The following is a 25,619-nucleotide window of genomic DNA, read 5'->3' as shown; positions in this document are numbered from 1 at the left end:
CCTTTCGACACCTTGTAAAGTCCATGCTCTGACGACTTGAGGATGTTCTGAGCGCAAAAGGGGGTGCAACTCAATATTAGGAAGGTGTTCCTAATGTTTTGTACCCTCAGTGTATAGCACAGGGTCAAGGAGCTAGTTCTGTTCCTGTGACAGCTGTCTGGGATGCTGTTCTGCCGTCTCAGACATTAAGTCCCTACATAGTTCATCATTTTAACCTACTTCACCATGCAAACCTCATGTGAGCGCCTCCCTCCGGGCCACAGTCAAGTAGAGTTACTCATATATACAGTAGCAATACTGGTAGAGCCTGGTAGAGCTACGTTTTTGAATGAAATCCAACTGTTCCAAGGTTCAACTCAACCAACCATTGGCTTTGTGGCCAATGAGTAGACATATATATAAATCAGTCATAAGGCACAGTAATATTCAGACACAGGATTGTTTTTACAGTGTAACTATTGTCTTTACTAATTGGTCTGTTGAGTCAGGTGGTCAGTTGATCAGTTGACCAAAAAGACATGGAGAGCCCATAGCACACGGCGGAGGGGAGGGCATGAACAGGTTCACTTGAAAAGGATTCCCCTTTCAGGGTAGCGGGTTATTGTGCATCCCTGTGGTTGGCTGAACACTAGCTGTAGGTCGCTGTCACTCATAAGGTGTTACAGGGTGACCAGATACTCCTGCTTGGGACAGAATAAGAGAGGGAGAGAAACAGAGACCATATATCCCTCAGATTACACAGAACCACAAAGAATTTGAAAACAATTACAATTTTGATAAACTCCCATATCTATTGGGTGAAATACCACAGTGTGCCATCACAGCAGCAAGATGTGTGACCTCTTGCCATAAGAAAAGGGCAACTATCAAGGCACAAGGCGAGACACAAATAAAGACACAGGAGGCAGATGGTTGGAGTCTTACAACGTTTATTAATCCAAAGGGTTCGGCAAGAGAATGGTCATGGACAAGCAAAACGGTCAAAACCAGATCAGAGTCCAGGAGGTACAGAGTGGCAGACAGGCTCGTGGTCAAGGCAGGCAGAATGGTGAGGCAGGTGGGTACAGAGTCCAGAAACAGGCAAGGGTCAAAACTGGGAGGACTAGAAAAAGGAGAATAGCAAAAAAAGCAGGACAACGGGAAAAATGCTGGTTGACTTGGAAACATACAAGACGAACTGGCACAGAGAGACAGGAAGCACAGGGATAAATACACTGGGGGAAACAAGCGACACCTGGAGGGGGTGGAGACAATCACAGGGACAGGTGAAACAGATCCGGGCTTGACAGCAACCAGTGAAGAACAAACACCATTGTAAATACAACACCATGTTTATGTTTATTTATTTTCCCTTTTGTCTAGGGGGCTGGGGATAGACCTCTTGGAACTCCCCATCCCGGATCCGGGATCGTGACTAAAGCCTCAGGCTCATTAGCATAACGCAACGTTAACGATTTCTGAAAATCGCAAATAAAATGAAAATAATGCGTCTGCTCTCAAGCTTAGCCTTTTCTTAACAACACTGTCATCTCAGATTTTCAAAATATGCTTTTGAACCATAGAAATTGACTAATTTGTGTAAGAGTATGCAAAGCTAGCATAGCATTTTGAGTAGCATTTAGCACGCAACATTTTCACAAAAACCAGATAACCAAATAAATAAAATCATTTACCTTTGAAGAGCTTCTGATGTTTTCAATGAGGAGACTCTCCGTTACATACCAAATGCGCAGTTTTTCCTGAAAGCGTCTGTGTGTAGGAGAAATCGTTCCGTTTTCTACATTGCGTCTGGCTACCGAAACTAACCGAAAATTCAGTCACCTACAACGTAAAACTTTTTCCGGATTAACTACATAATATCGACCGAAACATGGCAAACGTTGTTTGGAATCAATCCTCAAGGTGTTTTTTCACATATCTCTTCATTGATATGCAGTTCGTGGAAGCTTGCTTTCCTCTCTGTATCCCATGGAAAAATACTGGCAGATGTCTTTTGCGCACCAATTTCGGCGCAGGACACCGGGCGGACACCTGGTAAATGTGGTCTCTTATGGTCAATCTTCCAATGATCTGCCTACAAATACGTCACAATGCTGCAGACACCTTGGGGAAACGACAGAAAGGGCAGGCTCATTCCTCTCGCATTCACAGCCATATAAGGAGACAATGGAAAACAGAGCCTCAAAAATCCTGCTCATTTCCTGGATGCCGTCTCATCTTGGTTTTGCCTGAAGCTCACGTTCTAGGGCACGCACAGAAAATATCTTGGTAGTTCTGGACACGTCAGAGTGTTTTCTTTCGAAAGCTATCAATTATATGCATAGTCGAGCATCTTTTTGTGACAAAATATCTTGTTTAAAACGGGAACGTTTTTCATCCAAAAATGAAATAGCGCCCCCAGAGCATCAACAGGTTAACTAGTTGCACATCGTTACAACACTGTATAAAGACATAATATGACCTATGAAGTGTCTTTATTATTTTGGAACCTTTGTGAGTGTAATGTTTTTTTATTGCTTATTTCACTTTTCTTTATTATCTATTATGTAAACATATGTTTCCCATGCCATAGATAGTAAAGCCCTTTGAATGAATTGAGAGATTGAGAGACAGACGATCCTTTCTTATCCTCCAGCTCCTGAGGGCAGCCCAAGCTGTGAGGCTGCAGCTTGGGAAGGAGGGGGAGAAGGAAGGGGCTGCTTGGTGAAGGATGTGGGCGGGGCAAAAAGCACCAGCCTCTGAGCGGATCAGGGGTTTGAGCAGTGACGTACACTCTTGAAATGGTTCTTCGGTTGTCCCCTTAGGAAAACCCTTTGAAGAATCCTTTTTGGTTGCAGGTAGAACCCTTTTGAGTTCCATTTAGAACACTTTAAACAGAGGGTTGTACATAGAACCCCAAATAATTCTACCTGAAACCAAAAAGCGTTATATTTGGAACAAAAAAGGTTTATTCTATGGGGACAGCCCGAAGAAACCTTTTGGAAGCCTTTTATCTAAGTGTGTAGGCCGAGGGCAGGGGCTGGGGATAGAGGCCGAGGGCAGGGGCTGGGGATAGAGGCCGAGGGCAGGGGCTGGGGATAGAGGCCGGGGGCAGGGGCTGGGGATAGAGGCCAAGGGCAGGGGCTGGGGATAGAGGCCGGGGGCAGGGGCTGGGGGCAGGGGCTGGGGTTAGAGGCCGGGGGCAGGGGATAGAGGCCGAGGGCAGGGCTGGGGTTAGAGGCCGGGGGCAGGGGCTGGGGATAGAGGCCGAGGGCAGGGGCTAGGGATAGAGGCCGGGGGCAGGGAATGGGGATAGAGGCAGGGCCTGGGGATAGAGGCCGAGGGCAGGGGCTGGGGTTAGAGGCCGGGGGCAGGGGCTGGGGATAGAGGCCGGGGATAGAGGCCGAGGGCAGGGCTGGGGATAGAGGCCAGGGGCAGGGGCTGGGGATAGAGGCCGGGGGCAGGGGCTGGGGATAGAGACAGGGCCTGGGGATAGAGGCCGAGGGCAGGGGCTGGGGTTAGAGGCCGGGGGCAGGGGGGGTTGGGGATAGAGGCCGGGGGCAGGGGCTGGGGATAGAGACCGAGGGCAGGGGCTGGGGATAGAGGCCGGGGGCAGGGGCTGGGGATAGAGGCCGGGGGCAGGGGCTGGGGATAGAAGCCAAGGGCAGGGGCTGGGGATAGAGGCCAGGGGCAGGGGCTGGGGATAGAGGAAGGGGCTGGGGATAGAGGCCGAGAGCAGGGGCTGGGGATAGAGGCCGGGGGCAGGGGCTGGGGATAGAGACTGCGGGCAGGGGCTGGGGATAGAGGCCGAGGGCAGGGCTGGGGTTAGAGGCCGGGGGCAGGGGCTGGGGATAGAGGCCGAGGGCAGGGGCTAGGGATAGAGGCCGGGGGCAGGGGATAGAGGCCGAGGGCAGGGGCTGGGGTTAGAGGCCGGGGGCAGGGGCTGGGGATAGAGGCCGAGGGCAGGGCTGGGGTTAGAGGCCGGGGGCAGGGGCTGGGGATAGAGGCAGGGCCTGGGGATAGAGGCCGAGGGCAGGGGCTGGGGTTAGAGGCCGGGGGCAGGGTCTGGGGGTAGAGGCCGAGGGCAGGGGCTGGGGATAGAGACCTAGGGCAGGGGCTGGGGATAGAGGCCAGGGGCAGGGGCTGGGGATAGAGGCCGGGGGCAGGGGCTGGGGATAGAAGCCAGGGGCAGGGGCTGGGGATAGAGGCCGGGGCAGGGGCTGGGGATAGAGGCAGGGGCTGGGGATAGAGGCCGAGAGCAGGGGCTGGGGATAGAGGCCGGGGGCAGGGTCTGGGGATAGAGGCTGGGGGCAGGGGCTGGTGATAGAGCCTGGGGATAGAGGTTGAGGGCAGGGGCTGGGGATAGAGAACGGGGGCAGGGGCTGGGGATAGAGGCCTGGGGCAGGGGCTGGGGATAGAGAACGGGGGCAGGGGCTGGGGATAGAGGCCGAGAGCAGGGGCTGGGGATAGAGAACGGGGGCAGGGGCTGGGGATAGAGGCCGGGGGCAGGGTCTGGGGATAGAGCCCGGGGGCAGGGACTGGGGATAGAGGCCAGGGGCTGGGGATAGAGGCAGGGGCTGGGGGTAGAGGCCGAGAGCAGGGGCTGGGGATAGAGGCCGGGGGCAGGGGCTGGGGATAGAAGCCGGGGCAGGGGCAGGGGCTGGGGATAGAGGGCAGGGGCTGGGGATAGAGAACGGGGGCAGGGGCTGGGGATAGAGGCCGGGGGCAGGGGCTGGGGATAGAGGCCGAGGGCAGGGGCTGGGGATAGAGGCCGGGGGCAGGGGCTGGGGATAGAGGCCGAGGGCAGGGGCTGGGGTTAGAGGCAGGGGGGGGATAGAGGCAGGGGGCAGGGGCTGGGGATAGAGGCAGGGGGCAGGGGCTGGGGATAGAGGCCGAGGGCAGGGGCTGGGGATAGAGGCCGAGGGCAGGGCTGGGGATAGAGGCCGGGGGCTGGGGATAGAGACGGGGGCAGGGCTGGGGATAGAGGCTGAGAGCAGGGGCTGGGGATAGAGGCCGGGGGCAGGGGCTGGGGATAGAGGCAGGGCCTGGGGATAGAGGCCGAACGCAGGGGCTGGGGATAGAGGTAGGGGTTGGGGCTGGGGATAGAGGCCGGGGGCAGGGGCTGGGGATAGAGGCTGGGGGCAAGGGCTGGGGATAGAGTTAGGGGTTGGGGCTGGGGATAGAGGCTGGGGACAGGGGCTGGGGATAGAGGCTGGGGACAGGGGCTGGGGATAGAGGCCGGGGACAGGGGCTGGGGATAGAGGCCGGGGGCAGGGGATAGAGACCGGGGCTGGGGTTAGAGGCTGGGGCCTGGGGTTAGAGGCCGGGGGCAGGGGCTGGGGTTAGAGGCTGGGGGCTGGGGTGGGGATAGAGGCCGGGGGAAGGGGCTGGGGTTAGAGGCTGGGGGCTGGGGATAGAGGCGGGGGGCAGGGGCTGGGGTTAGAGACCGGGGGGGCTGGGGATAGGGGCTGGGGATAGAGACCGGGGGAAGGGGCTGGGGTTAGAGGCGGGGGAGGGGCTGGGGGCAGGGGCTGGGGATAGAGGCCGGGGGCAGGGGCTGGGGTTAGAGGCCGGGGGCAGGGGCTGGGGATAGAGGCCGGGGGCAGGGGCTGGGGTTAGAGGCCGGGGGCAGGGGCTGGGGATAGAGGCCGGGGTAGAGGCCGGGGCCAGGGGCTGGGGTTAGAGACCGGGGGCAGGGGCTGGGGATAGAGGCCGGGGACAGGGGCTGGGGATAGAGGCCGGGGATAGAGGAGGAGAGGCAGGTGACTTGCTTCAGCCACAGATCAAAAATCCGATTATCCCCAATGACTGATGACATAGGGACCGGTGGGAGTTGATTGGAGCAAATCTCTTGTCTTTCTTGATGTCCGTTTTAAGCTGTTAAGCTTTTTTGGTGCAGTATTTGTCTTTAGAGTATAGTTCTAAAAGGCTTGATATCTAGGGCTCAAATGCTCAAACTTTACTGGGCTTTGTCAGAACACGTGTCACCATGTTCTGACTGCTGTGTCACCAGATGACCCTCCAAACAGCCTCAAACAACCCCCAACAGTCCACCACCAACTGAAACAGTAAACTAGGAACACTGAAATCACCTCAGAATCACAAAAATGGTCCTTAAAGTGAAAGTTTAAGAAATTAGAATGAGCACCTTTGAGTAATATTACAAATACATTTACTTTGCTTTTATTTACAGTGTTTATCTTCACTTACCGCTGATAACCAGACAGCCAAATTAAATAATTAGCCCCTCGGCGCTAACATTGGACAATGATGGCTTTGTGGCTGGCCGGTCCTACATGACTAAGTGAGCTCTGTGGTCTTTTCCAATGGGCTTCTATAACTGAATAAATGTACACTAGTCTTGATTAGTAGAATAAGCTACTACTCTCTAGCTCTATTTAACTCCCAGTCTGCCATCATGAATAGTCTTGAGATGAGAGGCACTGGCTTGGGCTTGTCAGACTTGACCCAGGGAATTATACACAGGCACAGGAACACACACACCCACACACACACAGGTCCATCTGTCCCCAGGGGGATTTGAATCAGGGGATGAACCCAGATGTTCACAGTAGGCCCACAGTCCGATGTGTAACTGTAGCCTGTGTGTGTGTGTGCGTGCGTGCGTGCGTGCGTGCGTGTTGGCAGATCGTTGGAGAACAGCTGTGTGATGCTGTGGCTGCTGGTCCTTGTCCTGCCCGGGGTAGCATGCAGTGCCCTGACCCAGAACCTTCTACAGCCAGACAATGACCACAGAGACGGTGAGTCACACAGCCCACTACACCCTGACCTCAAAGTCCACTCGATAGACTGTCTCTGTGGGTGCCTCTGTGTATCTCTGTGGGTGTCTCTGTGTATCTCTGTGGGAGTCTCTGTGTATCTCTGTGGGTGTCTGAATCTCTGTGTATCTCTGTGGGTGTCTCTGTGCATCTCTTTGGGTGTCTCTGTGTATCTCTGTGGGTGCCTCTGTGTATCTCTGTGGGTGTCTCTGTGAATCTGTGTATCTCTTTGGGTGTCTCTGTGGGTGTCTCAGTGTATCTCTGTCAGTGTCTCTATGTATCTCTGTGTACCTCTGTGTTTCTCTGTGGGTGTCTCTGTGTATCTCTGTGGGTGTCTCTGTGTATCTCTGTGGGTGCCTCTGTGTATCTCTGTCGGTGTCTCTGGGTGGCTCTGTGTATCTCTTTGGGTGTCTCTGTGTATCTCTGTGGGTGTCTCTGTGTATCTCTGTGGGTGCCTCTGTGTATCCCTTTCCATCTCTCTGTGTATCTCTGTGGGTGTCTCTGTGTATCTCTTTTCTGTATCTGTGTCTCTCTGTGCAGTAGTCGCAACATTGCGATCCAATTGACATTGGATTCTATTTCTGGTGCCTCCCGTTCCACTTTGTTTGGGCAAAGGAGGTAATTCCTGTCGTTCCATGGGTTCAGTCTGTATGGCACCCATTTGTTGTTTGTAGAGCAGCGTTCAGTTCAAGAGAAAAATGTCAAAATTCTCAGAAGTGGACACAGAGAGCCCAGTGTGCCCCATTGAATCAGCCACTGCCATGCTTAAGACCAAATGCCTTGCTGGTGGCTCTCTCTTTAGAAACGGTCCAGGGACTTCCGATGTTTGTTCTTTTGTAGTGTGGAATACTTTACAACAGTGTTCTTCAGTCCAGGTGGTACCCAGGTTTTAGTTACAGTCAGTGCATCACCACCTGATTCAACTAATCACGGGCTTGCTGATTAGGTAAATCAATAGATAACTAGATAACTAGTTAAATTTATAATAAATTGTGTTTATTCCAGGTTGTAAAAATGCCTCCACAGTCAACACCCTTGTCGACCAGGACTGAAGAGATTTCCTTATTCAGTCACTTGGGTTTATTATACAGCATTTTCATCCTTCCTGTGGAAAGCATTTAACTGAAACAAAAGTAGGCAGTGCTCCTAATTCTGTTGTCTCGTTCCCCCTCCAGTCTGAGTAACAGATGTGGGGCAGGCAGCAATCCTCTCATAGTGAACCTGGTCGTCAGCTTGTCATTTGTGTGATACCCTGCTCTTCGCTGCTTGTTCAGTGAATAAACAGAACATGAGTTGTGAATTATATATTAGGCCTACCTGCCTGCCGGCCTCCACGGACATAGCAACGCTGCCTCTACAGAGGGAGGAAGACAGCTGGTCTGGTTAAACCTTGATATCAGTTTAAGGAAGCGACTGAATAATCATATACTTAGCTGAGCTACCGAGGTACCAGTTTGTTCCTGGTTAAGCCATCTGCTTAGCCTGCTAGTTGTTAAAGTAAGGCAGCAGTTGTTGAGCTAAGGTAACGGTGTATGAGACTATTTCCACCATCTTCCCCTTATATGAGTTTATCATCGTCAGATAATGTGTCTGCATGTAAACTCATTCAGGGAGAATAGGGTGGAGAGAAGGACATGAAGGCTGCCTATTCTACTACGCCCTACACTGTCTGGTCTGTGTACCCTGCAGCTCTTCAGAACCCACAGTGGGAGACTCATCATGGACAATGTGGCCAGTACAGTACAGTACAATACATTCCCTTTTGACAGAACAACAGCTTGATCAAGGACAGGGGGGAACAAATGAGTGACATTTTCAGTGTGCTTCATTTAGTAAGATGAATATTCAATTGATATTCAATTTGCCGGTGCTAAAAATGCTAGTGTTTTTGTTGCACTTTGGATAAAACATTATGCAGTCAAGAAACCAATCTTAGCTGGTAGTTCATAGTCTAATACATTGCGGAGGTAAGCTCTCAGCTGGTTGTTCATAGTCTAATATGTAGCGGAGGTAAGCTCTCAGCTGGTTGTTCATAGTCTAATATGTAGTGGAGGTAAGCTCTCAGCTGGTTGTTCATAGTCTAATACGTAGCGGAGGTAAGCTCTCAGCTGGTTGTTCATAGTCTAATATGTAGTGGAGGTAAGCTCTCAGCTGGTTGTTCATAGTCTAATATGTAGCGGAGGTAAGCTCTCAGCTGGTTGTTCATAGTCTAATATGTAGTGGAGGTAAGCTCTCAGCTGGTTGTTCATAGTCTAATACGTAGCGGAGGTAAGCTCTCAGCTGGTCGTTCATAGTCTAATATATAGAGGAGGTAAATTCTCAGCTGGTTGTTCATAGTCTAATACGTAGCGGAGGTAAGCTCTCAGCTGGTCGTTCATAGTCTAATATATAGAGGAGGCTAAATTCTCAGCTGGTTGTTCATAGTCTAATATGTAGTGGAGGTAAGCTCTCAGCTGGTTGTTCATCGTCTAATATGTAGTGGAGGTAAGCTCTCAGCTGGTTGTTCATAGTCTAATATGTAGCGGAGGTAAGCTCTCAGCTGGTCGTTCATAGTCTAATATGTAGTGGAGGTAAGCTCTCAGCTGGTCGTTCATAGTCTAATATGTAGTGGAGCTAAGCTCTCAGCTGGTTGTTCATAGTCGAATATGTAGTGGAGCTCTCAGCTGGTCGTTCATAGTCTAATATGTAGTGGAGGTAAGCTCTCAGCTGGTTGTTCATAGTCTAATATGTAGTGGAGGTAAGCTCTCAGCTGGTCGTTCATAGTCTTATATGTAGTGGAGGTAAGCTCTCAGCTGGTTGTTCATAGTCTAATATGTAGTGGAGGTCTCAGCTGGTTGTTCATAGTCTAATATGTAGTGGAGGTAAGCTCTCAGCTGGTCGTTCATAGTCTAATATGTAGTGGAGGTAAGCTCTCAGCTGGTTGTTCATAGTCTAATATGTAGTGGAGGTAAGCTCTCAGCTGGTTGTTCATAGTCTAATATGTAGTGGAGGTAAGCTCTCAGCTGGTCGTTCATAGTCTAATATGTAGTGGAGGTAAGCTCTCAGCTGGTTGTTCATAGTCTAATATGTAGTGGAGCTCTCAGCTGGTTGTTCATAGTCTAATATGTAGTGGAGCTCTCAGCTGGTCGTTCATAGTCTAATACGTTTAGTAATACGTTTAGTAAGATATTGCACACACCCACATGTACACACACACCCACATGTACACACACGTGCACACACACGTCACCTACAGACAGCTAGTCTCGCTCAGACAATGAGACCCCACCCACAAACACTGGCATATAGCGCTACTGTATTTTGACATCTTAGGAGGATGGTGGGAGGAGCTATAGGAGGATGGGCTCATTGTAATAGAGTCAAAGTTCCATGTATTCCATTGCAGCCATTACAATGAAAGGAACGGGAAAGAGGGATACATAGTCAGTTGTACAACTGAATGCATTCAACTGAATGGTGTCTTCCACATTTAATCCAACCTGACATCCACGTCATCAATGAGACCGTCCTCCTATCGCTCCTCCCACCAGTATATTGACCCTCTGGTTGACACACCAGTATGTACAGTGTGTTGACTTGGTATAGACCCTGTTTTCATCTTGTTCGTTGTTGTCATGAATAACTCATTATGTGCCTCAAATTCATACTTATGTAAGTAAGATATTTCAGTTTTTTATTTTTAATAAATTAGGAAAAAAAAATCTAAAAAGCTGTTTTCGGTTTCTGTTGTGGGGTATTGTGTGTAGATTGGTGAAGATTTGTATTTATTTAATTATTTTAGAATAAGGCTATAACATAACAAAATGTGGAAAAGGGGAAGGGGTCTGAATAGTTTCTGAATGCACTGTTCGTGTGCCGTAAAACACTGCCAAGTGCCTATGAATAGGAAACTGCCAATGTCATATCTATCTAAAGTACAGCACAGTGTCTGTACTGTTATATATGCCTGTCACATGTAGTCTATAAGGCCAGTTTCCAGAGTGGTCCTGTTTTCCTAGTAGGATTTGTGATTCTGGAAAAATCCATTAACAAGGTTCTTTGCTTTTGTTTAATTTGCTGACTGACTGAGATTACTGGTCCAATAAGAAGTATGTAGTTATACTTCTCAATGGACCAGTAATCTCAGTCAGTCATTAGACAATGGGTAGGTCAAGGCCTGTTCTCTCTAGTGACCTGTGTGTGTGTGTGTGTGTGTGTGTGTGTGTGTGTGTGTGTGTGTGTGTGTGTGTGTGTGTGTGTGTGTGTGTGTGTGTGTGTGTATTTGCGTGTGTGTGTGTGACAGTCAGTCTTTCACTACCGTACTGCCTCAGAAACACTGTATTTCCTGACATGGGAAATACATAGAACATTAACTGTCAATTGAACAGCCTTATTCCAGACGGTCATGTTTATTAGCCTCATAAACATATCATGGGTTAATCATTAAAGCAAAAGGTACTGTCAATACAATGTTTATCTCATAAGTGTCCACGTCACTGTAAGTTACATAATGTGCTTCTTCAGGGAAATAAATGGATTTAAACAGTAACTGCTTGTTCCAGTCAGCCTGAGTGTCACTGTTGGAGATGTAATCCTTCTCACGAGGTCCTGCTGTTTGATTTGGGGTTCAGTTCAGTTTCCTACCAGCTGCTGCTCTCAACAAGAGTTGTAAGACCAACCTGTATATTAGCTTCAACTTGTTTTTTGGTGCAACTAGACCCCCCCCTTCAGTGTGTGTGCTATGCTTTAAAACGGTTTGTTTTCAAACATATGAGATCTCTGTTTCGAGTTCAATGACATAAGAAATAACTTCACAAAACACTAGTGTTCAAACTTTCTTTGTTTGTATCACATGGTGTTGTTCCCGCATCGCCATCCAGACAAACTCACCTCACCCTTTGTGAGATTCTATACTGGTTAACGGTTTAACCGTTTTTAGCGTTCACCCAAATGTCATGAACCTGGATTTGAGTTGCCCTGACAACCAAGGCACCTGAGAGGCCCATTGAAATGTTAAGAGGCTGATGTTTTATAATATGGATTATTTTGATAGCTGAATGATTGTGACATGTATTTCTTCATGTTTATAAATTGTTGATCCGTGTATTCAAACTAGGCTTGATGCCCTCAATCTCACACAAATGATCAATGAACCTACCAGGTACAACACCAAATCAGTAAACACGGGCACCCTCACAGATGTCATCCTAACTAATTCGCCCTCCAAAAACATCTATGCTGTTTTCAATCAAGATCTCAGCAATCACTGCCTCATTGCCTGCATCCGTAATGGGTCTGCGACCAAACGACCACCCCTCATCACCGTCAAACGCTCCCTGAAACACTTCTGCGAGCAGGCCTTTCTAATCGACCTGGCCGGGGTATCCTGGAATGACATAGACCTCATCCCGTCAGTAGAAGATGCCTGGCTATTCTTTAAAAGTGCCTTCCCCACCATCTTAAATAAGCATGCCCCTCTCAAAAAATGTAGAACTAGGAATAGATGTAGTCCTTGGTTCACGCCAGACCTGTCTGCCCTTGACCAGCACAAAAACATCCTGTGGCGTTCTGCATTAGCATCGAATAGCCCCCGTGAAATGCAACTTTTCAGGGAAGTTAGGAACGAATATACACAGGCAGTTAGAAAAGCTAAGGCAAGCTTTTTCAAACAGAAATTTGCATCCTGTAGTACTAATTCAAAAACGTTCTGCGACACTGTAAAGTCCATGGAGAATAAGAGCACCTCCTCCCAGCTGCCCACTGCTCTGAGGCTAGGAATCACTGTCACCACCGATAAATCCACTATAATTGAGAATTTCAATAAGCATTTCTCTACGGCTGGTCATGCTCTCCACATGGCTACCCCTACCCCGGTCAACAGCCCGGCACCTCCCACAGCACCCCGCCAAAGCCACCACCATTTCTCCTTTACCCAAATCCAGATAGCCAATGTTCTGAAAGAGCTGCAAAATCTGGACCCCTACAAATCAGCCGGGCTAGACAATCTGGACGCTCTCTTTCTAAAATTATCTGCCGAAATTGTTGCAACCCCTATTACTAGCCTGTTCAACCTCTCTTTCATATCGTCTGAGATTCCCAAAGATTGGAAAACTGCCGCGGTCATCCCCCTCTTCAAAGGTGGTGACTAGACCCAAACTGCCACAGACCTATATCTATCCTACCCTGTCTTTCTAAGGTCTTCAAAAGCCAAGTTAACAAACAGATTACTGACCATTTCGAATCCCAGCATACCTTCTCCGCTATGCAATCTGGTTTCAGAGCTGGTCATTGGTGCACCTTAGCCACGCTCAAGGTTCTAAACGACATCATAACCGCCATCGATAAGAGACATTACTGTGCAGCCGTATTCATCAACCTGGCCAAGGCTTTCGACTCTGTCAATCACAACATTCTTATTGGCAGACTCGATAGACTTGGTTTCTCAAATGATTGCCTCGCCTGGTTTACCAACTACTTCTCTGATAGAGTTCAGTGTGTCAAATCGGAGGGCCTGTTGTCTGGACCTCTGACAGTCTCTATGGGTGTGCCACGGGGTTCAATTCTCGGGCAGACTCTCTTTTCTGTATACTTCAATGATTTTGCTCTTGCTGCTGGTGATTCTCTGATCTACCTCTATGCAGACGACACCATTCTGAATACTTCTGGCCCCTCCTTGGACACTGTGTTAACTAACCTTCAGACGAGCTTCAATGCCATACAACTCTCCTTCCGTGGTCTCCAACTGCTCTTAAACGCAAGTAAAACTAAATGCATGCTTTTCAATCGATCGCTGCCCGCACCTGCTCGCCCTTCCAGCATCACTACTCTGGACGGCTAAGACTTAGAATACGTGGACAACTACAAATACCTGGGTGTCTGGTTAGACTGTAAACTCTCCTTCCAGACTCATATTAAGCATCTCCAATCCAAAATTTAATCTAGAATCGGCTTCCAATATCGCAACAAAGCATCCTTCACTCATGCTGCAAACATACCCTCGTAAAACTGACCATCCTATCGATCCTCGACTTTGGTGATGTCATCTATAAAATAGCCTCCAACACTCTACTCAACAAACTGGAGGCAGTCTATCACAGTGCCATCTGTTTTGTCACCAAAGCCCCATACACTACCCACCATTGCGACCTGTACGCTCTCGTTGGTTGGCCCTCGCTTCATACTCGTCGCCAAAACCACTGGCTACAGGTCATCTACAAGTCTCTGCTAGGTGAAGCCCCGCCTTATCTCAGCTCACTGGTCACCATAGCAGCATCCACTCGTAGCACGCGCTCCAGCAGGTATATCTCACTGGTCACCCCCAAAGCTAATTCCTCCTTTGGCCGTCTTTCCTTCCAGTTCTCTGCTGCCCATGACTGGAACAAATTGCAAAATCTCTGAAGCTGGAGACTCACATCTCCCTCACTAGCTTTAAGCACCAGCTGTCAGAGCAGTTTACAGATCACTGTACTTAGCCCCTCTGTAAACACCCCATCTATCTATCTACCTCATCCCCATACTGGTATTTATTCTTTGCACCCCAGTATCTCTACCTGCACATTCATCTTCTGCCGATCTACCATTCCAGTGTTTAATTGCTATATTGTAATTACTTTGCCACCATGGCCTATTTATTTCCTTAACTTACCTCATTTGCACTCACTGTATACAGAATTTTTGTTTTATTTTGCTCTACTGTATTATTGACTGTATGTTTTGTTTATTCCATGTGTAACTGTGTTGTTGTATGTGTTGAATTGCTACGCTTTATCTTGGCCAGGTCGCAGTTGCAAATGAGAACTTGTTCTCAACTAGCCTACCTGGTTAAATAAAGGTAATATAAAAAAATAAATTTAAAAATTCACTAAAAAAGTGCATAGAAAAATATATGTCTGTTAGAAAAAAAACGACAGTGAATGCAGATATCCATAGAGACTGTTAGAGTCATTAACCTCTCGTTTTATCACCCAGGTGCTGTTGCCGTGATGACACGGCCCCACATCAACTACTGCCGCTCGCCCAACATGGAGGTCTTCACCTGCTGGTGGCATCCCCTTGACATCAACTCCGAGAGTGACGACAACATCACCTACAGCCTCACCTACTCCTTAGAGTACGTACTATTACTGTACAATGCATTTGTATTCAGACCCCTTGATCCACATTTTATTAAGTTACAGCCTTATTCTAAAATGGATTACATTTTTAAAAATCCTGCTCAATCTACACACAATAACCCATAATGACAAAGTGAAAACACAGCTACTTTCAGGTCTCTCCAGAGATGTTAGATCGGGTTCAGGTCCGGGATCTGGCTGGGCCTCTAAAGGACATTCAGAGACTTGTCCCCAAAGCCACTACTGCGTTGTGCTTAGGGTCCTTGTCTTGTTGGAGGTGAACCTTTGCCCCAGTTTGAGGTCCTGAGTGCTCTGGAGCAGGTTTTCGTCAAGGATCTCTCTGTACTTTGCTCTGTTCATCTTTCCCTCAAACCTGACTTGTCTCCCAGTCGCTGCCGATGAAAAACATCCCCGCAGCATGATGCTGCCACCACCATGCTTCACCGTAGGAGTGATGCCAGGTTTCCTCCAGACGTGACGCATGGCATTCAGGCCAAAGAGTTCAATCTTGGTTTCATCAGACCAGAGAATCTTGTTTCTCATTGTCTGAGTCCTTTATATGGCTTTTGGCAAACTCCAAGCTGGCTGCCATGTGCCTTTTACTGTGGAGTGACTTCCGTCTGGCCACTCTACCATAAAGGCCTGATTGGTGGAGTGCTGCAGAGATGGTTGTCCTTCTGGAAGGTTCTCCCATCTCCACAGAGGAACTCTGGAGCTCTTTCAGAGTTACCATTGGGATCTTGGTCACCTCCCAGACCAAGGCCCTTCTCCCCCGATTGCTCAGTTTGGCCGGGCGGCCAGCTCTAGGAAAAGTCTTTGTGGTTCCATACTTCTTCCATTTCAGAACGATGGAGGCCACTGTGTTCTTGGGGACCTTCATTGCTGCATAACTGTTTTGGTTCCCTTCCCCAGATCTGTGCCTCGACGCAATTCCTGTCTCGACATTATATCAACAGGTGTGTGCCTTTCCAAACCATGTCCAATCAATTGAATTAACCGCAAGTGGACTCCAATCAAGTTGTTGAAACATCTCAAGGATGATCAATGGAAACAGGATGCACCTGAGCTCAATTTCGAGTCTCGTAGCAAATGGTCTGAATACTTATGTAAATAAGGTATTTCTGTTTTGTTTTTTATGAATGTGCAAAAATGTGTGATTATGGTGTATTGTGTGTAGATTGCTGAGGGATTATTTTATTTAATCAATTTAATAATAAGGCTGTAACGTAACAAAATGTGGAAAAAGACAAGGGGTCTGAATACTTTCCAAAGGCACTGTATATACACACACCATGTACCATATACTATATATATATATACACACCATGTACGATATACTATATATATACACAGTACACACCTTGTACTCTCCTTGTTGCAGGATTGGTAGAGGATAAAATCTTGCATTCATTAAAAAACGCCTTGAAATACTCCAAGATTAATTTTTAATTTCAAGGCTTTTTTCCACAGTAAATGCAGGTATTTTCAATTCTATCACAGCGTGTAGTAACAATGTATCCGAAGAGTCCGTCTTCATTAAAATAAATTAGTTGAGTTGAATTGACCATATCATTCCTTTCTTGTTTGTCACAGAAAGGGGCCAAGGCGTGAGTGTCCAGACTATGTAACGGGCGGCCCCAACAGTTGTCACTTTGACAGAGGCCACACATCCATCTGGACCAGATACTGCATGAACGTGATGGCCAGGACCTCCCACGGAGTGTTCAGCTCCAAGGACCACTGTCTGGACGTGGCTGATATAGGTACAAGGAGATATAAATCACTGTCTGGGTGTGGCTGATGATATAGGTACAGGGTGATATAGTTCACTGTCTGGATGTGGATGATATAGGTACAGGGTGATATAGTCCACTGTCTAGATGTGGCTGATATAGGTACAGGGTGATATAGGCCACTGTCTGGATGTGGATGAAATAGGTACAGGGTGATATGGTTCACTGTCTGGATGTGGCTGATATAGGTACAGGGTGATATAGACCACTGTCTGGATGTGGATGATATAGGTACAGGGTGATATAGTCCACTGTCTAGATGTGGCTGATATAGGTACAGAGTGATATAGGCCACTGTCTGGATGTTGCTGATACAGGTACAGGGTGATATCGACCACTGTCTGGATGTGGCTGATATAGGTACAGGGTGATATACAGTGCCTTGCGAAAGTATTCGGCCCCCTTGAACTTTGCGACATTTTGCCACATTTCAGGCTTCAAACATAAAGATATAAAACTGTATTTTTTTGTGAAGAATCAACAACAAGTGGGACACAATCATGAAGTGGAACAAAATTTATTGGATATTTCAAACTTTTTTAACAAATCAAAAACTGAAAAATTGGGCGTGCAAAATTATTCAGCCCCTTGTTAATACTTTGTAGCGCCACCTTTTGCTGCGATTACAGCTGTAAGTCGCTTCAATATGTCTCTATCAGTTTTGCACATCGAGAGACTGAAATTTTTTCCCATTCCTCCTTGCAAAACAGCTCGAGCTCAGTGAGGTTGGATGGAGAGCATTTGTGAACAGCAGTTTTCAGTTCTTTCCACAGATTCTCGATTGGATTCAGGTCTGGACTTTGACTTGGCCATTCTAACACCTGGATATGTTTATTTTTGAACCATTCCATTGTAGATTTTGCTTTATGTTTTGGATCATTGTCTTGTTGGAAGACAAATCTCCATCCCAGTCTCAGGTCTTTTGCAGACTCCATCAGGTTTTCTTCCAGAATGGTCCTGTATTTGGCTCCATCCATCTTCCCATCAATTTTAACCATCTTCCCTGTCCCTGCTGAAGAAAAGCAGGCCCAAACCATGATGCTGCCACCACCATGTTTGACAGTGGGGATGGTGTGGTCAGGGTGATGAGCTGTGTTGCTTTTACGCCAAACATAACGTTTTGCATTGTTGCCAAAAAGTTCAATTTTGGTTTCATCTGACCAGAGCACCTTCTTCCACATGTTTGGTGTGTCTCCCAGGTGGCTTGTGGCAAACTTTAAACGACACTTTTTATGGATATCTTTAAGAAATGGCTTTCTTCTTGCCACTCTTCCATAAAGGCCAGATTTGTGCAATATACGACTGATTGTTGTCCTATGGACAGAGTCTCCCACCTCAGCTGTAGATATCTGCAGTTCATCCAGAGTGATCATGGGCCTCTTGGCTGCATCTCTGATCAGTCTTCTCCTTGTATGAGCTGAAAGTTTAGAGGGACGGCCAGGTCTTGGTAGATTTGCAGTGGTCTGATACTCCTTCTGACCTCTGAGACTATCACAGTGCAGGTGCATTTATACGGAGACTTGATTACACACAGGTGGATTGTATTTATCATCATTAGTCATTTAGGTCAACACTGGATCATTCAGAGATCCTCACTGAACTTCTGGAGAGAGTTTGCTGCACTGAAAGTAAAGGGGCTGAATAATTTTGCACGCCCAATTATTCAGTTTTTGATTTGTTAAAAAAGTTTGAAATATCCAATAAATGTCGTTCCACTTCATGATTGTGTCCCACTTGTTGTTGATTCTTCACAACAAAATACAGTTTTATATCTTTATGTTTGAAGCCTGAAATGTGGCAAAATGTCGCAAAGTTCAAGGGGGCCGAATACTTTCGCAAGGCACTCTATATTTCACCTTTATTTAACCAGGTAGGCTAGTTGAGAACAAGTTCTCATTTGCAACTGCAACCTGGCCAAGATAAAGCGTAGCAATTCGACACATACAACAACACAGAGTTACACATGGAATAAACAAAACATACAGTCAATAATACAGTAGAACAAAAGAAAACAAAAAGTCTGTATACAGTGAGTGCAAATGAGGTAAGTTAAGGAAATAAATAGGCCATGGTGGCAAAGTAATTACAATATAGCAATTAAACACTGGAATGGTAGATCGGCAGAAGATGAATGTGCAGGTAGAGATACTGGGGTGCAAAGGAGCAAAATAAATAAATAAATACCAGTATGGGATGAGGTAGTTAGATAGATGGGGTGTTTACAGAGGGGCTAAGTACAGTGATCTGTAAACTGCTCTGACAGCTGGTGCTTAAAGCTAGTGAGGGAGATGTGAGTCTCCAGCTTCATAGATTTTTACAATTCGTTCCAGTCATGGGCAGCAGAGAACTGGAAGGAAAGTCGACCAAAGGAGGAATTGGCTTTGGGGGTGACCAGTGACATATACCTGCTGGAGTGCGTGCTACGAGTGGGTGTTGCTATGGTGACCAGTGAGCTGAGATAAGGTGGGGCTTTACCTAGCAGAGACATGTAGATAACCTGTAGCCAGTGGGTTTGGCGACGAGTATGAAGCGAGGGCCAACCAACGAGAGCGTACAGATCGCAATGGTGGGTAGTGTATGGGGCTTTGGTGACAAAACGGATGGCACTGTGATAGACTGCCTCCAGTTTGTTGAGTAGAGTGTTGGAGGCTATTTTATAGATGACATCACCGAAGTCAAAGATCTGTAGGATGGTCAGTTTTACGAGGGTATGTTTGGCAGCATGAGTGAAGGATGCTTTGTTGTGATATAGGAAGCCGATTCTAGATTTAATTTTGGATTGGAGATGCTTAATGTGAGTCTGGAAGGAGAGTTTACAGTCTTACCAGACACCTAGGTTTTTGTAGTTGTCCACATATTCTAAGTCAGAACCTTCCAGAGTGGTGATGCTGGACGGGTCAGCAGGTGCGGGCAGTGATCGATTGAGTAGCATGCATTTAGTTTAACGTTTAAGAGTAGTTGGAGACCACGGAAGGAGAGTTGTATGGCATTGAAGCTCGTCTGGAGGTTAGTTAACACACTGTCCAAGGAGGGGCCAGAAGTATACAGAATGGTGCCGTCTGCGTAGAGGTGGATCAGAGACTCACCAGCAACTAGAGCAACATCATTGATGTATACAGAAAAGAGAGTCGGCCCGAGAATTGAACCCTGTGGCACACCTATAGAGACTGTCAGAGGTCCGGACAACAGGCCCTCCATTTTGACACACTGAATTCTATCAGAGAAGTAGTTGGTAAACCAGGCGAGGCAATCATTTGAGAAACCAAGGCTGTCGAGTCTGCCAATAAGAAAGTTGTGATTGACAGAGTCGAAAGCCTTGGCCAGGTCGATGAATACGGCTGTACAGAATACACTGCACAGTATATGGAATAGGGTGCTATTTCAGTACACTATAGTATATGGAATAGGGTGCTATTTCAGTACACTATAGTATATGGAATAGGGTGCTATTTCAGTACACTATAGTATATGGAATAGGGTGCTATTTCAGTACACTATAGTATATGGAATAGGGTGCTATTTCAGTACACTATAGTATATGGAATAGGGTGCTATTTCAGTACACTATAGTATATGGAATAGGGTGCTATTTCAGTACACTATAGTATATGGAATAGGGTGCTATTTCAGTACACTATAGTATATGGAATAGGGTGCTATTTCAGTACACTATAGTATATGGAATAGGGTGCTATTTCAGTACACTATAGTATATGGAATAGGGTGCTATTTCAGTACACTATAGTATATGGAATAGGGTGCTATTTCAGTACACTATAGTATATGGAATAGGGTGCTATTTCAGTACACTATAGTATATGGAATAGGGTGCTATTTCAGTACACTATAGTATATGGAATAGGGTGCTATTTCAGTACACTATAGTATATGGAATAGGGTGCTATTTCAGTACACTATAGTATATGGAATAGGGTGCTATTTCAGTACACTATAGTATATGGAATAGGGTGCTATTTCAGTACACTATAGTATATGGAATAGGGTGCTATTTCAGTACACTATAGTATATGGAATAGGGTGCTATTTCAGTACACTATAGTATATGCAATAGGGTGCTATTTCAGTACACTATAGTATATGGAATAGGGTGCTATTTCAGTACACTATAGTATATGGAATAGGGTGCTATTTCAGTACACTATAGTATATGCAATAGGGTGCTATTTCAGTACACTATAGTATATGGAATAGGGTGCTATTTCAGTACACTATAGTATATGCAATAGGGTGCTATTTCAGTACACTATAGTATATGGAATAGGGTGCTATTTCAGTACACTATAGTATATGGAATAGGGTGCTATTTCAGTACACTATAGTATATGGAATAGGGTGCTATTTCAGTACACTATAGTATATGCAATAGGGTGCTATTTCAGTACACTATAGTATATGCAATAGGGTGCTATTTCAGTACACTATAGTATATGGAATAGGGTGTTATTTCAGTACACTATAGTATATGCAATAGGGTGCTATTTCAGTACACTATAGTATATGCAATAGGGTGCTATTTCAGTACACTATAGTATATGCAATAGGGTGCTATTTCAGTACACTATAGTATATGCAATAGGGTGCTATTTCAGTACACTATAGTATATACAATAGGGTGCTATTTCAGTACACTATAGTATATGGAATAGGGTGCTATTTCGGCTCAACCTATGACTGTTGTGTCTGATATTTGTGATGTCTCTTCCTGGCGTCGGCCAGGCCTCCTCTCCCTGTTTGTATGACGTCATCTCTTCCTCATTTCAACCCAGTCCAATGGGAGTTATTCCCCTCCCAGCAGGGTATATCTGATCTCATTAGAGACATTCTGTCCCTCTTACTTCTCCATCAGTGAGTGCACTCCCAAAGCCGATGGAAAGACTACCCTGATTTGTGTGTGTGTGTGTTTTGTGTACACGTGCATGTGTGCATGTGAATGTTCAATACTCTATGCAAAGGGGCGGCAGGGTAGCCTAGTGGTTAGAGCGTTGGACTAGTAACCGGAAGGTTGCGAGTTCAAACCCCTGAGCTGACAAGGTACAAATCTGTCGTTCTGCCCCTGAACAGGCAGTTAACCCACTGTTCCCAGGCCGTCATTGAAAATAAGAATTTGTTCTTAACTGACTTGACTGGTTTAATAAAGGTAAATAAACATTGCAAACAGTCACCACTCATGTCTACATTGTGCTTCTGTGTACACAGAGAATAGTAACGCATGTGAATGAAAATAGAAGGGTTCCTCTCCAGGCTCTAGGCTTTTTCTCACGGTAACATTAGAGATGTGTCATTCAGAACCTATTCAGCTTCCCCTTCTTACTCTGAAACCCCTTGCAACTGGCCTTTCTACATGTTCATTATAAAAGATAACCCCATTCACGTGCCATTACCTCAGCATGTTGCTTGTTGTCTCTGTTGTCCCTTCACATCCTGTTTGCTGTTCATTGTGTATTCTCCCCTCCCCCTGACTGCCAGCCTAGACCTTTTCCTTTCACCATCCTCCCATCTCATTGTTTCTCTATTTACGTTCTAGCTCTTCTTCACTCCCTGTGAAGCATACAACCATAACAAGCCCACGCCATGCAGTTTTCTTGTCTGTCTGTCTGTCTGTCTGTCTGTCTGCAGTGGAGACAGAGGCTCCGGTTAACTTGACCTACACCCTGTTGAACGAGACGGAGGAGGAAGCTGGCCGCACCGCCATGGTGTCCTGGGTTTACCCCAATCCCTCCCACATCCAGTACGGTTGGATCACCCTGGTCTTCGAGCTGCAGTACCGACGCATCGCCGAGACCAACAACTGGAAGGTAGAGAGAGAGAGAGGGGGGGGGAGAGAGAGGGGGGGAGAGAGAGAGGGGGAGAGAGAGGGGGGAGAGAGAGAGGGGGAGAGAGAGAGAGAGAGAGAGAGAGAGGAGAGAGAGAGAGAGGGGGGGATAGAGAGAGGGAGAGAGGGGGGGGATAGAGAGAGGGAAAGAGAGAGAGAGGGAGAGAGAGAGAGAGAGGGGGGAATAGAGAGAGGGAGAGAGAGAGAGAGAGAGGTGGGAGATAGAGAGAGAGAGAGGGGTGATAGAGAGAGAGAGAGAGAGAGAGAGAGAGAGAGAGGGAGAGAGAGAGAGAGATAGATAGAGAGGGGGGAATAGAAAGAAGGAAAGAGAGAGTGAGGGGATAGAGAGAGCGAGAGAGCGAGAGAGAAAGAGAGCGAGAGAGAGGGAAATAGAGAGAGAGAGAGAGCACACGAGAGGGAGGGAAAGGGGTTACTAGAGAGATAGAGAGGTAGAGGGGGAAAGAGAGCAGGGGAAAGAGACAGAGAGAGAGACGGAGAGGGACAGATAGAGAGGGAGGGGTAGAGGGGGAAAGAGACAGAGAGAGAGACGGAGAGGGACAGAGAGAGAGGGAGGGGTGTAGGTGCAGTGTTTATCATCAACATTTGAGGGTGTTAAGCGTGTGACGTGGGAAGCATGTCATGTCCGTGATTGATTCTTTAAGAGGAAGATGTGCTTATTTCACAGTTAACAGGGAGTTTGTCTGTTACCCACATTACGACCGATGATCCTGCCTCTTTGTCAGATGAGAGAAGAGAAAGAATAGAAACAAACAGAATTGCAGCAGCTCTCTATGGCTTCATGGTTTAGTCTGGCTGAACGCTGAAAGATCTTTTTTAAACAGTACCACATTATTTCAACAGTATCGGATTTTTAAACTGTCACTTTAACCAGTGTCACACTACTCTATCACCTTCTGGTACCTCTATCCCATGTAGCTCAGTTGGTAGAGCATGGTGCTTGCAATGCCAGGGTTGTGGGTTTGATTCCCATGGGGGACCAGTATGAAAAATGTATGAAAATGTATGTACTCATTACTGTAAATTGCTCTGGATAAGAGCATCTGCTAAATGATGTATGTGTACTGTAACTGCTACTGACAGCTCACTATCGCCCCCTGTGTGTCTGCAGGTGAAGGGCTTGCTGAGAGAGCCTTGTCTGGAGCTGCTGGATCTGCCGGTAGGAGAGTACATTGTCAGGGTGAGATGCCGTTCCCGCAACAACGGCCTCTGGAGCAAGTGGAGCACCCCTCTCCTACTCTGTGTCCCAGTCAAATCTACCCCCGGTAGGGACTCTTAACTGTCTGATGATTCAGTTACTGTCTGCACCTACCCACAGTCAACTCCTAATCTGAAGCATTAGGCTATAACATAACAAAATGTGGAAAAAGAGAAGGGGTCTGAATAGTTTCTGAATGCACTGTTCGTGTGCCGTAAAACACTGCCAAGTGCCTATGAATAGGAAACTGCCAATGTCATATATATCTAAAGTACAGCACAGTGTCTGTACAGTTATATATGCCTGTCACATGTAGTCTATAAGGCCAGTTTCCAGAGTGGTCCTGTTTTCCTAGTAGGATTTGTGATTCTGGAAAAATCCATTAACAAGGTTCTTTGCTTTTGTTTAATTTGCTGACTGACTGAGATTACTGGTCCAATAAGAAGTATGTAGTTATACTTCTCAATGGACCAGTAATCTCAGTCAGTCATTAGACAATGGGTAGGTCAAGGCCTGTTCTCTCTAGTGACCTGTGTGTGTGTGTGTGTGTGTGTGTGTGTGTGTGTGTGTGTGTGTGTGTGTGTGTGTGTGTGTGTGTGTGTGTGTGTGTGTGTGTGTGTGTGTGTGTGTGTGTGTTTGCGTGTGTGTGTGTGACAGTCAGTCTTTCACTACCGTACTGCCTCAGAAACACTGTATTTCCTGACATGGGAAATACATAGAACATTAACTGTCAATTGAACAGCCTTATTCCAGACGGTCATGTTTATTAGCCTCATAAACATATCATGGGTTAATCATTAAAGCAAAAGGTACTGTCAATACAATGTTTATCTCATAAGTGTCCACGTCACTGTAAGTTACATAATGTGCTTCTTCAGGGAAATAAATGGATTTAAACAGTAACTGCTTGTTCCAGTCAGCCTGAGTGTCACTGTTGGAGATGTAATCCTTCTCACGAGGTCCTGCTGTTTGATTTGGGGTTCAGTTCAGTTTCCTACCAGCTGCTGCTCTCAACAAGAGTCGTAAGACCAACCTGGTTAACGGATTAACAGTTTTTAGCGTTCACGCAAATGTCATAAACCTGGATTAACAGTTTTTTGCATTAGTCCAAATGTCATGAACCTGGATTTGAGTTGCTCTGACAACCAAGGCACCTGAGAGGCCCGTTGAAATGTTAAGAGGCTGATGTTTTATAATATGGATTATTTTGATAGCTGAATGATTTTGGCATGTATTTCTTCATGTTTATAAATTGTTGATCTGTGTATTCACCAGAACAGTGCATAGATAAATATATCAGTCTGTTAGAAAAAAATGACAGTGAATGCAGATATCCATAGAGATGGTTAGAGTCATTAACCTCTCGTTTTATCACCCAGGTGCTGTTGCCGTGACGACCCGGCCCCACATCTACTACTGCCGCTCGCCCAACATGGAGGTCTTCACCTGCTGGTGGCATCCCCTTGACATCAACTCCGAGAGTGACGACAACATCACCTACAGCCTCACCTACTCCTTAGAGTACGTACTATTACTGTACAATGCATTTGTATTCAGACCCCTTGATCCACATTTTATTAAGTTACAGCCTTATTCTAAAATGGATTACATTTTTAAAAATCCTGCTCAATCTACACACAATAACCCATAATGACAAAGTGAAAACACAGCTACTTTCAGGTCTCTCCAGAGATGTTAGATCGGGTTCAGGTCCGGGATCTGGCTGGGCCTCTAAAGGACATTCAGAGACTTGTCCCCAAAGCCACTACTGCGTTGTGCTTAGGGTCCTTGTCTTGTTGGAGGTGAACCTTTGCCCCAGTTTGAGGTCCTGAGTGCTCTGGAGCAGGTTTTCGTCAAGGATCTCTCTGTACTTTGCTCTGTTCATCTTTCCCTCAAACCTGACTTGTCTCCCAGTCGCTGCAGATG

The 25,619-nt window shown here is 46.7% G+C and overlaps 1 protein-coding gene across 4 annotated transcripts in view; it reads left to right on the top strand.

The window, feature by feature from the left end:
• LOC135543286 (prolactin receptor-like) overlaps positions 1-25,619 on the top strand; it is a 59,127-nt gene that overhangs the window by 25,625 nt on the left and 7,883 nt on the right. For 2 of the 4 annotated variants that reach the window (XM_064970440.1, XM_064970439.1), the window contains exons 2-7: positions 6,628-6,740; positions 14,706-14,847; positions 16,445-16,614; positions 22,282-22,460; positions 23,607-23,760; positions 25,073-25,214. In XM_064970440.1, the coding sequence (XP_064826512.1) occupies positions 6,650-6,740; positions 14,706-14,847; positions 16,445-16,614; positions 22,282-22,460; positions 23,607-23,760; positions 25,073-25,214 (878 nt within the window). In that variant the 5' untranslated portion in view covers positions 6,628-6,649. Of the gene's footprint in view, positions 1-6,627; positions 6,741-14,514; positions 14,569-14,705; positions 14,848-16,444; positions 16,615-22,281; positions 22,461-23,606; positions 23,761-25,072; positions 25,215-25,619 lie in introns of all 4 variants that reach the window. The other 2 variants (XM_064970441.1, XM_064970442.1) reach the window with 2 other exon arrangements.

The sequence above is a fragment of the Oncorhynchus masou genome, chromosome 7 (assembly GCF_036934945.1).
Source record: "Oncorhynchus masou masou isolate Uvic2021 chromosome 7, UVic_Omas_1.1, whole genome shotgun sequence".
Taxonomy (NCBI): domain Eukaryota; kingdom Metazoa; phylum Chordata; class Actinopteri; order Salmoniformes; family Salmonidae; genus Oncorhynchus; species Oncorhynchus masou.
The sequence above is the reverse complement of the archived record's forward strand: the minus strand, read 5'-3'. Positions and strand labels throughout refer to the sequence as shown.